The 13,295-nt window shown below is 50.0% G+C and overlaps 2 protein-coding genes across 2 annotated transcripts in view; one reads left to right on the top strand and one right to left on the bottom strand.

The window, feature by feature from the left end:
- Nucleotides 1-3,922: 3,922 nt before the first annotated feature.
- PHLDA2 (pleckstrin homology like domain family A member 2) lies at nt 3,923-5,435 on the top strand. The gene is made up of 2 exons (XM_050335864.1): nt 3,923-4,471; nt 5,001-5,435. Exon 1 carries the CDS (start codon nt 4,039-4,041, stop codon nt 4,435-4,437), a length of 399 nt encoding a protein of 132 aa, XP_050191821.1. The 5' UTR covers nt 3,923-4,038; the 3' UTR covers nt 4,438-4,471; nt 5,001-5,435.
- Nucleotides 5,436-6,859: 1,424 nt separating this feature from the next.
- The window catches only part of SLC22A18 (solute carrier family 22 member 18), a 63,650-nt gene continuing 57,214 nt past the window's right edge, over nt 6,860-13,295 (bottom strand). The window contains exons 9-10 of the mRNA XM_050336783.1: nt 12,227-12,347; nt 6,860-7,146 (exon numbers count right to left, since the gene is read on the bottom strand). Of these exons, the coding sequence (XP_050192740.1) occupies nt 6,959-7,146; nt 12,227-12,347 (309 nt within the window). The 3' untranslated portion in view covers nt 6,860-6,958. The remainder of the gene's footprint in view (nt 7,147-12,226; nt 12,348-13,295) is intronic.

Here is a 13,295-nt window from a genome sequence, read left to right as displayed (position 1 = left end):
CTGGGGCCAGCTGGAAAGCTTGGCAGGCTAAACGCAGTGCTAAATCCTACAGGTCCCGCTGATGGGCATGTGGGAAAAGTCACTGTGGAGTTAAATTGACAAAAAACCCTTTTTTTTTGCATTTTTCCTCACTGTGAGTGCTACCCATCCTCATCCTTGACCTTAGAGCATGGGCTCCTTCTGGCAGTGCCTGCATTGGTTGCTGTGCTTTGTTACCATGACTCACGTAGCTAAGGCAACCCCATGTTGCCGGGAGCGGGGTACATGATGCCTCATACTCGGAAATGATGATCAGATCCTTTCTCTGGAGCAGGCACTCACTTAAGAGACATGTGTCATGGCAGAGCCAGTGACCCAGCCTGCAAAAGCTGGCGCCACCAGCCCACCCATCAAGGCTGAGTGTGACCATCCCATCGCACCCATAAAAAAATCCCCATACACAACACCACCCCCCACATCCACACCCACATACAAGCATCCCCCCTCAGTGGCCCAGTGCTGTTCCCTTCATATGGGAGAGGGATGAAGCCACACTTTCATGCCAAATTGCCATGTAGGCTTTAAAAAATGTCCTTAATAGAATAGAAATTGCTTTGGGGCAATGCAGAGGGTGGTACCAGCAACCCTGGTCAATGCAGGAAGAGGGAGATGGCCATGTGGGACAAGGCTACTATGACTGAACGTCAGTCCATTTCCCATCAGCTTCCCCTGGTTAACACTCCCTCCATGTTATTTCCCCTTCTTTCTAAGAACAGAGAAAAATTCCTAAATTGTCAAATTCCTGCAGAGGTCTTGTATTTGGTGGGCAACAAAGAGGTGGTGCCTGATGACTTCTATTAATGGCAGCCATGGTAGTTGTATTTGGGATCTCATGCACTGTTGAGGCACAGCCATGGTGACATGGTGAGCTGCAAGAAAAAGAATTCTTGTCTTGGTCTCACTGGTAACACAACTAAACCTGAACTAAAGGCAGCAACAGACTTCTCCCAGCTGCCAGCCCCAGCTTGGACAGAGACAGCAGCAGGCACCTGAGCTGCAATCACCCAGAGCTTCTATTAGCTCAAGTCATGGCCCTTGTTTGTCAAAGCCACCCACCACCTACACATACTCAAACTACCCTGTGACACTTGTACCACACTTTGGTGCCAGGGTGTGGTGCAGGGCTGTATCCCGTCTCTTACGCCTCTCCACAGGTGCACTGAAGAGGAAATTAGCACTCTGCTGTCAGCTCTTCACCTAAGTTATAGCATTTGTTATTTAAAAAATAAGGCAATATTCATATTTTTTCTTATTAGCAAAGCTAATGCTGTATTGTTGTCAGCAGTGACCAGCTGCCACAGCATGCACTAGGATTAGTGCTGCTTACTTGTAAGCAATTGCCACGTTTCCCAGGTCAGACTGCCCTGAGCTCCTTGAAGTTCTCCATCCTTTCCTGAGGCATGTTTCCCTAGGAGATTGCTCATGCTTTAGCTTTGCTGCCCACTTTGAGTTCAGTCAGAGTCACCTTTGCTTTCTGTCTCGGGTAAGTAGATTTTTTTAAATCATTTTACAGAATTTTTGCATGGTCAGAATATCAGAGACCTAAAATTATGGTATTTTAACACAGTAGACTTTCTTTTTACATTGTTATCCACTTAACAGGCCCATGTTATGTAAAAAAGTGGAGCTTTCATACAATGGACATATGTTCAAAACTAGGGTCCCTGTTCTTCAAGAACCTACCGTTTTCCACACTGCAAGAATTCTTTCATGTTTTTCCTAATAATTTTTTTTCTAGCAGTTTTCTAATTTGGCCAGTGTTAGGGCAAGTTTACTGAGGTGACAGCTGGGGGAGGCTTTGAATATTTTAAAATGATGGATAAATGTACAAGAAAAATCACTCAGATGAAAGCAAAAGCAGAAAGCCAGAGACCAAAGCAGGCTGCTGACCCTGCATCCAATAGATACTAGCTTCACTTAAAAGCAAATTCATTTTTTTTTTACCAGAACTTTTGAAGCAAGGTGTGCACAAACATGCCAAATCCTGCAGCCTTTCCTCACCGGGAGTCTTCCACCAGATGTTGCTTGTGCTCCTGACTTGCTGACTCGTTTTTTTGCTCTTTTTGAAGTGGTGTCTCATTTCCTGTGCACAAAGACCATTCCCTGTTTCATTTTGGGGTCAGTTTAAAAATACTCTAATGATTTCTGCTTACATCCAACTCTGCTCTTTGTTGGTTCAAGGCCCCTTATTCTTGTGGGGCCTTTTGTTCAAGACCTTGTTTTACAGAGCAGACCAGCATATGTCCTGAAAGCGTAGATGTGCAGCCTAATTGTAAGTTAATTGGGGCTGTTTGCCTTAGTGAAGAGAAATAAATCATTATGAAAACTGAGATACAGTATCAGGGAAAAGTCTGCAGCTCTTCACATGCCAGGGCCACAGCTACATGTATGGTCTGCAGCCACTCCCCACCCCACAAGCAGTGATGGCCAGCGTGGTCTTCCTACAGCGGTCCCCAGCCCACCCCTCCCTGAGAAGCTCAGCCAAAGCATTCCTGGCTCATTCATCAGCCCTGGGAGCATTGCACAGCGCCCACCTTTGTTCTGACCCTCCCCACAGATGTGCACACTGCAGTGAATTATCAAAGGGTGGCCGTGTACTCCAGCGGATTTTCAGCGGAAATAGGTTTGGCTCTACCTCTGATTTGTTCCTGGGAATGGGCTTCTGACCCTGCCAAAGTCCCCGGGAATGCTGCCAAACTCTTCAAAGGGGCCAAGTCTCACTTTGAAAGCTCACCTCTGGGGATTGGCTTGCACCTGTTGAGGTGTCGGTCCTTCAAGGAAGATGATAGAGGAGAACAGGGCTCAAAGTCCAAAGGGTGATGCTGCATGAAGTATGTAGTTGAGCAAATAACTGCTTTGGAAACAGCGTGAATAAGTTCATTAAGCAAAGCCCTGCCCTTGGCTGCAGCATCAAGGCAGTGGCTAGGAAGCTGCATCAGCCTTGTGTCAACTGTCGTAAAAGAGTGATACAATGAATGGTGTCCAAGAGGAAGGAACTGCAGGCTTACACGTGCCTCTTAAATACTACCTCCAGCTGCCAGAGGCTTTACAGGGCACTGGCCAGACTACTTCCCTAACTGTGGGAAAAGGGAGTGGGCTGGGGGGAAGAAAATGAGATAAATCAAGTGATTGCAGGGAGTAAAACTGGGGGGAGCAGTGTTAATACAAAACTGGAGAGGTGGGTTGCCCTGAGGAAAAGATGAAGCAAGGGCTGATGGTGATGGTGCAGAGCCAGCTGGATGTGGGGCCTCAAACAAAGCCAGTGGGCTTGGCCAGATCCTGGCTGAGCCTCTTGGGGTCACCTGGGCTGGACTCAAACCAGATATCCATGGGAGATGGCAGCGGCCCACCACAGGCCCTGCTTGGACCCCTCTGCTCCAAGTGGAGATCATGCCAGGGCAGACCCAATGTGGTGAAGTTGCCCAAGTCGAGGACCACAGGAGCACAGTTTTGGGAGCATCATGCACCCAAGTGTGGATCTGAGAAGAGAGTGCTTAGAGGGCAAGCTGGGGGTGCCTAAAGTTGCAGTGGCTCCATCCTCACCGTGGGAGAGGGGGGAGTAGGGGGGCTCTGCCTGCTGGGCAGAGGAAACGGGGGACGAGGAGAGCGGCAGGCAGAATTGGGGTCCCTCCTGCAGTGACCGCTTTGCCCCTGCCCACAGCGGCAGCAGAGATGGGGCCCCTCGGGGAGGTACCCCGCTCCCCACACCCAGCCCACCCGGGGCAGCCTCCAGTACCCTGCCCTTTGCTCCCCGCAGCTCCCCGCTCCCCCCAGCCCCGCTCCGACGGGCGGGCAGCGCGGCCCGGGGGGGCGGGCGGGAGGCGGGGCGGCGAGGGGGCGGCGGGCCGGGCTCCCGGGGAGGCACCGGAAGGCGCCCGGCGCTGATTCATTGCAATAAATTGTTCCCATCGCGGCAGGGCTCGGTCATCACCGCCCGAACAGGAGTCGGGGTAACAGCTGGAGCCGCAGCCGCAGCGGAGCCGCCGCCGGGGAACGAGGATGAAGATGCAAGCCGAGGTGATCCGCGAGGGCGAGCTGGAGAAGCGGAGCGACAGCCTTTTCCAGCTGTGGAAAAAGAAGCTGGTGGTGCTGACCAAGGACAGCCTCAGTCTCTTCCCCGACGGGCACAAACGGGCCAAGGGCAAGGAGCTGGGCTTCGGCTCCATCCTCAAGGTGGACTGCGTGGAGCGCACGGGCAAGTACATCTACTTCACCATCGTCACCAAGGACCGCAAGGAGATTGACTTTCGGTGCCCGGACCAGAGCTGCTGGAACGCCTCCATCACCATGGCCCTCATCGACTTCCAGAACAAGCGGGCCATCCAGGACTTCAAGAGCCGCCAGGAGATGGAGCAGGCGGCGGGCACCCAGGAGCGGCGGCTGGCCCGGGCGCCCTGAGCCGCCGCCACCCGCCCGGCCGGCCCGGCCCCAGGTGAGCCCGCCCGGCCCCCTCCGCGCTCCTCCCGCGGTTCATGGGGTTTTAATTTTTTTTTTTTTAAATTTATTTTATTGCCCTGCGCCTGCTTCGGGAAATCGTACCGGCGTGGGGCTCCCCACGCGCCGCTCAATCCCTTTTTGGCCGAAGGGGCCGCCGGCCCGCGGGGCTCCCCGGCCGCTCCCCGAAACCGGCCGTGCTGCCCGGCCGCAGCAGCGCAGCGCTTTGGGGCCGCGCTTCCCCCTTCCCGGTGCATCTCAGGGTGGGGGGTTCCCCTTTTCCGATGCACCCGCTGAGAATTTCTGGTGGGAGCCGGACTTACGCAGTGTGTTGAGGGTACGGCGTGGAAGTGGTGGAGTGGAATAAGAAATGGCTCTTGGCAGCGCTGTCCTCACAGAACTTACTAAAAATGTCATATCTGTGAAAATAAATGCTCAGAGCTTAGTCTCCTTTGAAAGCCCCCATTTTTTCCTGTGCTGTGCTGTCCCGTTCGTTTAACTAACCCACTTTCTCTTGTTGTCTTCAGAGCATACCACTGAGTGATAAACCAGATCGAGTGTCTTGGACTGAAATGGGACAGGGTACCAATGAAGGAAAGCAAAGAAGAGAGCTGGAAGCAGCTTGGTTTTCTCCAAGCCCGTTGCGGCTGCTGAGCAAAGACCGCTGAGCTTTGCCTGAGATGCATTAAAGAAAAACCAAAGACTTTCTTACAGGACTTCTAGCAAAGCGTCCACGTGTTTTGAGTGGCACAGCTTTGTGAACTATTATCTTCTATTTATGAGGCGCAAGGAAGATTCAACACTGACTGGTGGTGTTAAACACAGTTTAAATTATTTGTAGTATCTATATTTGTATTTATTTTGTTGAATGTCTTTCAGCAGTTACTGGTCTTAATATTGCTTTTGCATTAATGTGTCCATTCCAAATAAATTACTTGAAATGTTCACTTTTTATTACTGTACTCTGGGCTGCAGTAACTTTTGTTGAGGCACGTTTGTGGATACGGCAGTGGTGAAGTGGCTTAAAAAGAGTGAGTAAAGCTCAGCTTTTTGGTGCCCTGGACTGGGCAGGGGGAGGTGGAGGAAGCCCAGATAACCTGTTCATGTTTGACCTCGTCTCCTGACCAGTGAGGGAGAGGGTGTTGAGGTTCAATATTGGTCAGTGGTGGAGGTAGAAAAGCCTACCACAGCTTGGATTAGTGCTCCTTGTGAAGTGCTTTCCCATATAATCAAGTAATGGAGGCTACAGAAGGCACAACAGCTCCCTGCAACAGTAAAGCGCTGCTCTTTGCGAACGCCCCGTGTCCTCCCCCCAGCCCCCGTAGCTTAGTGCCGTGCTAAGGCAGCAAACTGGATTCTTGATTTCGGAATAAGAGCACCAATGCTCCGTGGGATTCCTCAGCTTTGCAGCAAAGCAAGCTGAACTTGCTCGCCTCTCCTCACCTCTGCAGTTTCTAGATAGATTTAAATTTCTCCAGGATAACTCTGAAGAACGGAGACAGGCTCTTTTCCTCTAGCACCCGCACCAAGAAGCTTGGAGAAAAAAGAAGGTATTTTTTTGGATAAAAGTACTGAAGTTTTATTTTGTGGGGCTCAATTATCACTAACTAACCTGGGCTTCCTCGAGAGCACACGATTCAACTCTGGCGGTCAGGACTGTGAGCTTAGCAGGCAAAGTACTTGCTCCAAATTTGGTAATTTCAAGCAGGTATTTTCCCCTTCCCAATATCAGTGCAATTCTTGCAGGAGACTTTGTACTAGAGGAAGTTGCAAAATATGTAATTACATAAGCCCATAGTAAGAGCAAGAGAGACTCAGTACAGGGGGGAAGAAACCTGGAAGGAGGTTTGGCCCAGTTTCTGGAAGCAGCAGGGACGCTCTGGCACTGCAGTGTGGTACTTACAGGCTTTGCATCCTCCTTGCTGGCTCTGCTACCACCCATCAGGCTCATGCAGAGTCAGGGTTACAGATGACTGAGCTGTGGATGTAGCAAACCTCTGGCCACAGCGTTTGAAAGCCTTTGGCCTCGTTCCCCTCTAGCATAACAATGCTGGGAGGTACATTTAATACACCAAAATAATACCCAAATTTTACTCCTCACCATTTTCCTTGGTACCATTTTGCATTGGGTGAAATAAGAAGCCAGCCAGAGCAAAGGCACTTGCTTCTAATCCCCTCAGTTTCAGTGAATTCAAGCAGGAATGCTGCCTGACAACAGGTGAGGATCAGGGGCTATTGCCTACAATGACAGCCACTGCTGCAGGGGGTTGGGGGGAACCCGATAGCTCCTGGGGTCCCACAGGCCCCAGCTGCTCCAGCACGATTCAAACAGCTTTGCAAACTGATCTGCTCCTTACTCTAGATGCAAATGTTGACAAAATGCAAGGATTGTTCAAATTGTTTTATTCTAGGTTTACAGAATCAAAAATAAACCCCCAAAACCATCTTTATGGAAAAGTAAGGCAGTTACTTTCTTGCACATGAGTTATTGGCCTTTCACCTCTCTCAGTGGGATTTTACTCTTTAAGAGGTAAACAAACAAACCTATATTGACCACTAGCTGTAAATAGCCGAAGGAGGAGACTCCAAACTGTTTATATAAAACTCCACCAATGGTTGGGCCCACTGTCCGTGTCAAGGGCTGCACTGAGGCACAAATCCCAAGCATGGCACCTAGGAGAGACAGCAGAGACACACAGGGTGAGAGCAAGTCTTGGGATAGAAAAGCAGAGCAGAGCATGCAGGATCCCCTGCATCCCTAATGGCGTTCCCCTGCAGTAGTGGCAAATCACTTCAAATAACTTCTTGCATTAATTTATAGCGGTCCAATTAGGGTTTGCTAAGGTTAAGGACTCCTGGAGGCACGGGGACTAGTTTCCACCACGAGCCAGCTCAGCTCGTTACTGAGCAGCCTGTGTGATTGTAGCACTGCCCAAAAGGCAAGTCGGTGCTCACCACTGCTGTCACCAGGGTCCAAGGATGCCTTTGGCCTCAGAAGATGCTGCTGAACATCGCACCTGGCAGGGTTGGCAGCTACTGCAGGGGATTAGGGATGGAAAGGTACTTTCTAGGGTCGTGTTTGAGACTTCCAAACAAATCACACAGGTTCTTTCAATCTCATAAATACCTGAGTGGGCCTTGTTCTGCTCAAGCTACTACTGCGATTTATTCTCTAGTGTGGAACAGAGAAACAGCTCTTGAGGGCTTAGCAGGAGCAAAAGGGTTAAACCTAACTAGATCTTTAAGAATAAATAAATAAAACCATAGATAAAGTCTGAACACCCTTGAGATATTCCCCCACCTCCCTTTGCAAAAAGAACAGATATTTCCATTTGGATGGATATGCAAGCCCTTCTCCCGGCTGGGCCGGTTCCCCCTCCAGCAGCCCTCACATTTGCATCATGTACAGGAACCCAGAGCATGGGGAAGCACCTCCAGTTTGGTAAAGGCAGGGTTTTTTCACGTACAGACGGACAGCCAGGACATCACCCAGAACACAAAGCTGGCCCCCAACACAGCCGGTTATGCTCTTCTGTCATGTGGTCTTTGTGCACGACAGTTGTCATGTTCAGGGGAGCAGAAAATACAAGACCAGCCAGAAAATCATTAGCCCCAAACACCGAGAGGAATGGCAAGCTGGCAGCGTATATAAGAAATCTGTGCCCGGTTCTGAAATTATTTTTGCAATGATTTTTTTACTATCAGTATGACTATTTGGGCTGCTGGCATCAATTTTCCATCAACATCCATTGAGGTGGTGCCACCACACAAGGACAGCATCATCTGAGAAGGATGAGGAGGATGCTGTCCCATATACCAGAAGATGTGGAGCTGAGTGTGATATTTAACATGGGCAGCCACGGGGAAATGATCCCCGGCTCTCAGAGAGAACAGGCAGCCAGGTGTTCTTGTAATGCCGGCCAGAGACTGCTGGGCTTTTATCAGCATGCTTAAAATACTTGTGCAATGAGCCCAAGCTGAGGGCGTAGCCATGTGGAGAGGGAAATCTCCCGGGAAGCGCTGCTGAGCGCTCCTCCCGCGCATGGGAACACAAAGGCGATGGGTGGGACCTTGCCTTGACCCTTTGCCAATGGGAACCATCCCACAACCACTGAACTCTCTGGGCAGGTTTTGCAATTATTTTTTCCCCTCCAGGTATTTGAATTAAACTAATTACTACGTACAATTGCCAAACTGGCTCTTACGATTGAGGAGGCACTTTTTTCCCCTTTCCTTTTTTTTTTTTTTTCTGGAGCAGAAATCCATCCTCTTAAAAGGCTGGGCTCTCCCTCTGCACTTCTCCAACATGTTGCTGAGAAAGATAATTTCTATTTAATGGGTTTAAATTAGATCCCTCATGTCAGACACCCTCAGGCTTTGGGACATTGTAAATCTCAGCTCTGCAGCATGTCCCTAGCTCTGTTGCAAAGCTGCACATGTGATGGATCTCATTTAAAGCAAGACCTTTAACTGGGACAAGTCACCACATCAGCAGAAAAATTCCTGCATTGCTTTGCACAGCTCTGCCAACAAACATGCTCCCCTTCTTCGTCATGGCTATTCTACCTTCTGTGCCTTCCTTGCCCTTTTTTCTCCCTCTCCAGCTTTTTTCCCCCCTTTGCCTATACCTGGCATGACCTGTCCCAGCCAGGAATCCATCCTCCCCTCCCACCCTGGCCCTCCTCTCCTCCCGCAGGTTTCAGGGTTGGGTGCTGGCGGCTCTCCAAGACGGGCGACTCCTTTCCAGCTCACATCCTGTTGCTGCTCTCAGATGATGGTGCTGGCCCAGATCAGCCACAACGCCCATGGGGCAATCGTGGGGCCTGATTTAACGATTAGGTCATCATTGCCAGCGGCTGCCTTTGAACCAGCACAGCCCGAGCAGAGCTGGGGGGTTCAGTGCACCAAGCCCTGCCTGGCTGCAAACTCTCCTCCTAGGGTTGTGACGTGCAAGTAGAATCATGACAGAGGGGCCCGTTAATCAGGGAGGCTCTGCTGGGCTTCCTGCCTCCCTCCCCCAAGAGAGGGAAGGGGGGGTCTGTGCAGAAACAAGACCTCCATTCTTGAGGAAGGACCAGGGTTGACAAGGAGGGTTTGTGTGAAGATGTAAGTTTCCCCGGGCTCGGGGCTGCCCTCCCACCAGCTCACACATTCAGCTGAACAGCACGTGCATGTGTGGCTGAATTTTCTCTTCCTGCCTTTGAAGATGAAGAGAAGGAAAAAGAATATCAAAGGGAAACTAATGAAATAATTTCTGCTACCTTTGCTTCAGTGCAAAGCCCCAGCCACAAGCAACGAGCAAGTGCCAAACTCATCAGTCTTGGTAGGAAGCAACTTCCGATCGGTCCTGAAAGCAGGACGGGTGCAAGGGATGGTGCCATCCTACCTCCCACTCTTCCCTTTCCAAGACACCTATTTAAAATGCAACGATGGGTGACTCAGTTGTCTAACAAGGGCGGACAGGCTACACTCCTGCAACGCCCCATCCATTCCAGCCCTGTGCTGAGATGGACACCTGAGCTCATCCCAAATTCCAGCTCCTCGGAAAACTTTTTCCTGGTCCAAAGAAAAACCCCCTTTGGGTTCTATAGGCCCAAAGCTAACAAGAATATCAGGAAAAGACAGCAGCAAGGTTCAAAAGTGGTATTTCCACAGGTAAATTCTCAATGTATGATTTCCTTAAGTAAAAGTCATTGCAAGTTAGTGCTCAGATTTTTGACCAGTAACAAAAAAGCTTTTCATAAGAACAGATTTCCCATGCTCACAGCGAGGGTTTCTAACGCCCCACCAAAGAGCTCTGTTTGCAGAGCTGGTCTGGGGCTGGCATAGGAAGGAGCAGCCTCTGGGAGGCTGTATGGGTGGAGCAGCAGTTGCGGGGTGCCACCCACGACCAGGGATGGATGGCAGGCATTTTAATAGCCGCATTTCTCTGCGAGACACCCACGCCATCACTGCTGCAGCTGCTGTGGAGAGGCAGCTCGCCGGCTCTGCTGTGTCAGGCATTCCTGCCTTCGCCCCGGCCTCTGCATGGGTACATGCAAAACAAGCACAAAACCATTAGATGCCTCTTCCCTTGGAAACGTTGCAAGGAAAAAGCATGCTTTGAAAGGTGAGGGAGAAGTGTCAGAGACAGGGGTTGGTTTGGCCCAGCCCCACAATTCTCCGTGCCAGAACGTCCCTCCTCGGCATGCCCAATTATGAGCCAGCTGTAACTCTGCAGTTTGTAGTAGCACTTGGAATGACATCAGACCAGGATAGATGGGCAGGAGAAAGCCCCCAACAGCCCACGGCTGCCCTGGTGATCTGCAACCCTCTCCTGACCATGTGCACAGCTCCACGGGCTGCCTTCATCCTAGCCTGCAATCCTGCCCTGCAATCCAATCCTGCCAAATGGAGACCATCCATCCCACCGAGGCACAGGCTGGCCTAACAACATACGCAGGCAGGGAGCAGGGTGAGGCAGCTAAACCCATTTTCCTCTGACCAAAGCTTGCCTCAGGGCTTTAAAAGCCAAGCAATGCTCCGGTTTTCCTCACAAAACCCCTTTGAGAAGAGCCTGGATGAATTCCAGCTTGGTTTTATGTCCCAAAGCCGCTTGGTGCCCTTCCCCTCGGCTCTCCCTCACGTGAACGTTGTGCCAAGTCATGAAACAGCAAATTTTCTTCTGGGCTGAGTGGAGGGGCTGAGACAGTTCCCAGAGAGGTGAGGACTGAGGATAAGTGGTCCTCCCGGGTAGAAATATCACACTTGGAAATCACAGGCTCCCAACATTTGTTGGAGATGTGGTGGATCAGCTCTACAAATAAACTACTGAAGTGATTTTCAGAAAAGCTCTTCACCCAGAAGCATCTCAAAAGTGCTTTATAAACTTCACTAATGGGCTGTGCAAACTATAAGTCTCATTCTCAGTAGACTCTGTGCAGAGGTGTCTGCTCAGATGGCTGTTAGGGAAGATGAAGGGTTCAGACCAGCCCAGGAAGGCTCAGCTAAAGCAAAAAGACTCTTGGGTACCTGCTCTGGGATCAAATACTGGAAGAGCTTGAGCAAAAGGCATCAAACTGGGTTAAGCCAGCTCCATCCCAGCACAAACCCAGCAAGGCTCCCATGACAACTATATAGGCATATTTCCTTCAGAACTAGAGCCCCAGGTATAAAGACTTACATGTCTACCACTGCATTTCAGCTGCCTTGCTCAGAGAAATACAGTAACTCTTTGACTAAAACAATGCCAAAACAGAGAGAAAGGGGGCAATTACTGCATCAGGCAAAGCATGTTTGCAAAGGGCAATCCAGAATATCCTGCTGAGATGCTCAAAGTTAAACGGTGTGAACAAACAGCCCTCTCAGTCACTGTCATGGTGGAAGAGCAGCGTTTGTTGGGTTTTTTTGTTTCGTTTGGTTTGGTTTGATTTTTAACCATACCCTGGCTTTCCATGGAAAGGAAAGTTCGGGAGAGCCTTAGCTTTCTGCGCCCACCACTATGGATGTCAGCAGATGGTAAAGGACTGGAGAGCACTGGGTCATGGGATGCTTACTCAGTGTTGTTCAGGTTCATTCCATATAGCCCAACCAGTCCCTGTTCATCTGCTCTGCTGACACCCATTGTATGCAACTGCCCAGCCAGATCTACTGGAGAATTGGGCATTCCCCATGAGTGTATTACAGTGCTTGATAGCGGTGGTGTGAGCTGGGAAGCACGTGATGGACTCAGATCTCAGAAAATACCAGTCTGATCTTTTTTGATGAGTCTTACCAGTGTCAGAGGAGGGGACAGCCTTGGTGAGGATGCTGTCGGTGATGGTGGCCAGCATGCTGAAGGCAAACACCAGTGGCACTGCAATGATGCAGTAGTGCCACACAGTCCTCATCAGGGCCTAAGGGACAGGACAGAACAGACCACAGATCATTAGAGAGTACAGACGGTGACTCTGCGGCAAGAAACAACCCTGGAAAAATAAATCACGAGTCAAACCCATGACTTAGGGGAACTGTGGGAGCCACAAATGATACAGGATGGTGCGGCTTTGGCTGTTGCAGGGTCTTTCACAGCCTGCCATTTGTATTCAGTGAATTATTCCAAGCATGTGGAGCAAGTAGCAAGTGATACCCTACAATCTGGCAGCACGTTTCTCCGGCACTGCTGTGGGTATTTTTAGCATCTGGGAATTAGTGACGTCCCTGCACCCTTCCCCCTGTCTTCTGTCTTCTGTCCAACTCCCGAGGAAATGTTGAACAGCAGATGTATGTGGTGTACTTCAGGAAGCTTCCATTACTTATACAAAAGAGCCTAGAGAAGGCTTTTTGGTTCATTATCATAAATAATTAAAACTAAACTGAGCTTGTCAAAATAAATGAGCACGGTGCATTATGTAACACTGTACCTTTGGGATTTCTAATCCTGTTCTGCTGCCTCCTCGCTAATAAATTCACCGAATTCAGTAATCTGGAATAGGTCTTCTGGCCATAAATGCACATTAGTGAGCATAATTAAGGAGAGTAATGATTTTGTTATTGCACATATTCTTAACGGAGACATCCCTCCAGCTGTTTAATGCTGAAACAAAAGCAGTGAGGCTCCCTAAGCCGTGGGGCTAGAGCGGCTCTCAGCTCATTCACATGCCCTGCTGGTCAAATGAATGGATTTCTCTGGGGCATGGAAAGGAAATTCCCCCTTTATTGCAAGTCTCTTGCCCTCACCCGTGTCTCAAGGTGTGTTATTGTGGCTGGAAAACATTTCTGTCACTGGTTTAGCCAGAAGTTTCATTCTCTGGAGTTCTCTGCCCCAAGATCTTGTCCTTGCCTTTTGGCTACAGAAGATGGAA

Source organism: Myiozetetes cayanensis, unplaced genomic scaffold (assembly GCF_022539395.1).
Source record: "Myiozetetes cayanensis isolate MyiCay16 unplaced genomic scaffold, myiCay2020 scf6-25, whole genome shotgun sequence".
Taxonomy (NCBI): Eukaryota; Metazoa; Chordata; class Aves; order Passeriformes; family Tyrannidae; genus Myiozetetes; species Myiozetetes cayanensis.
The sequence above is the reverse complement of the archived record's forward strand: the minus strand, read 5'-3'. Positions and strand labels throughout refer to the sequence as shown.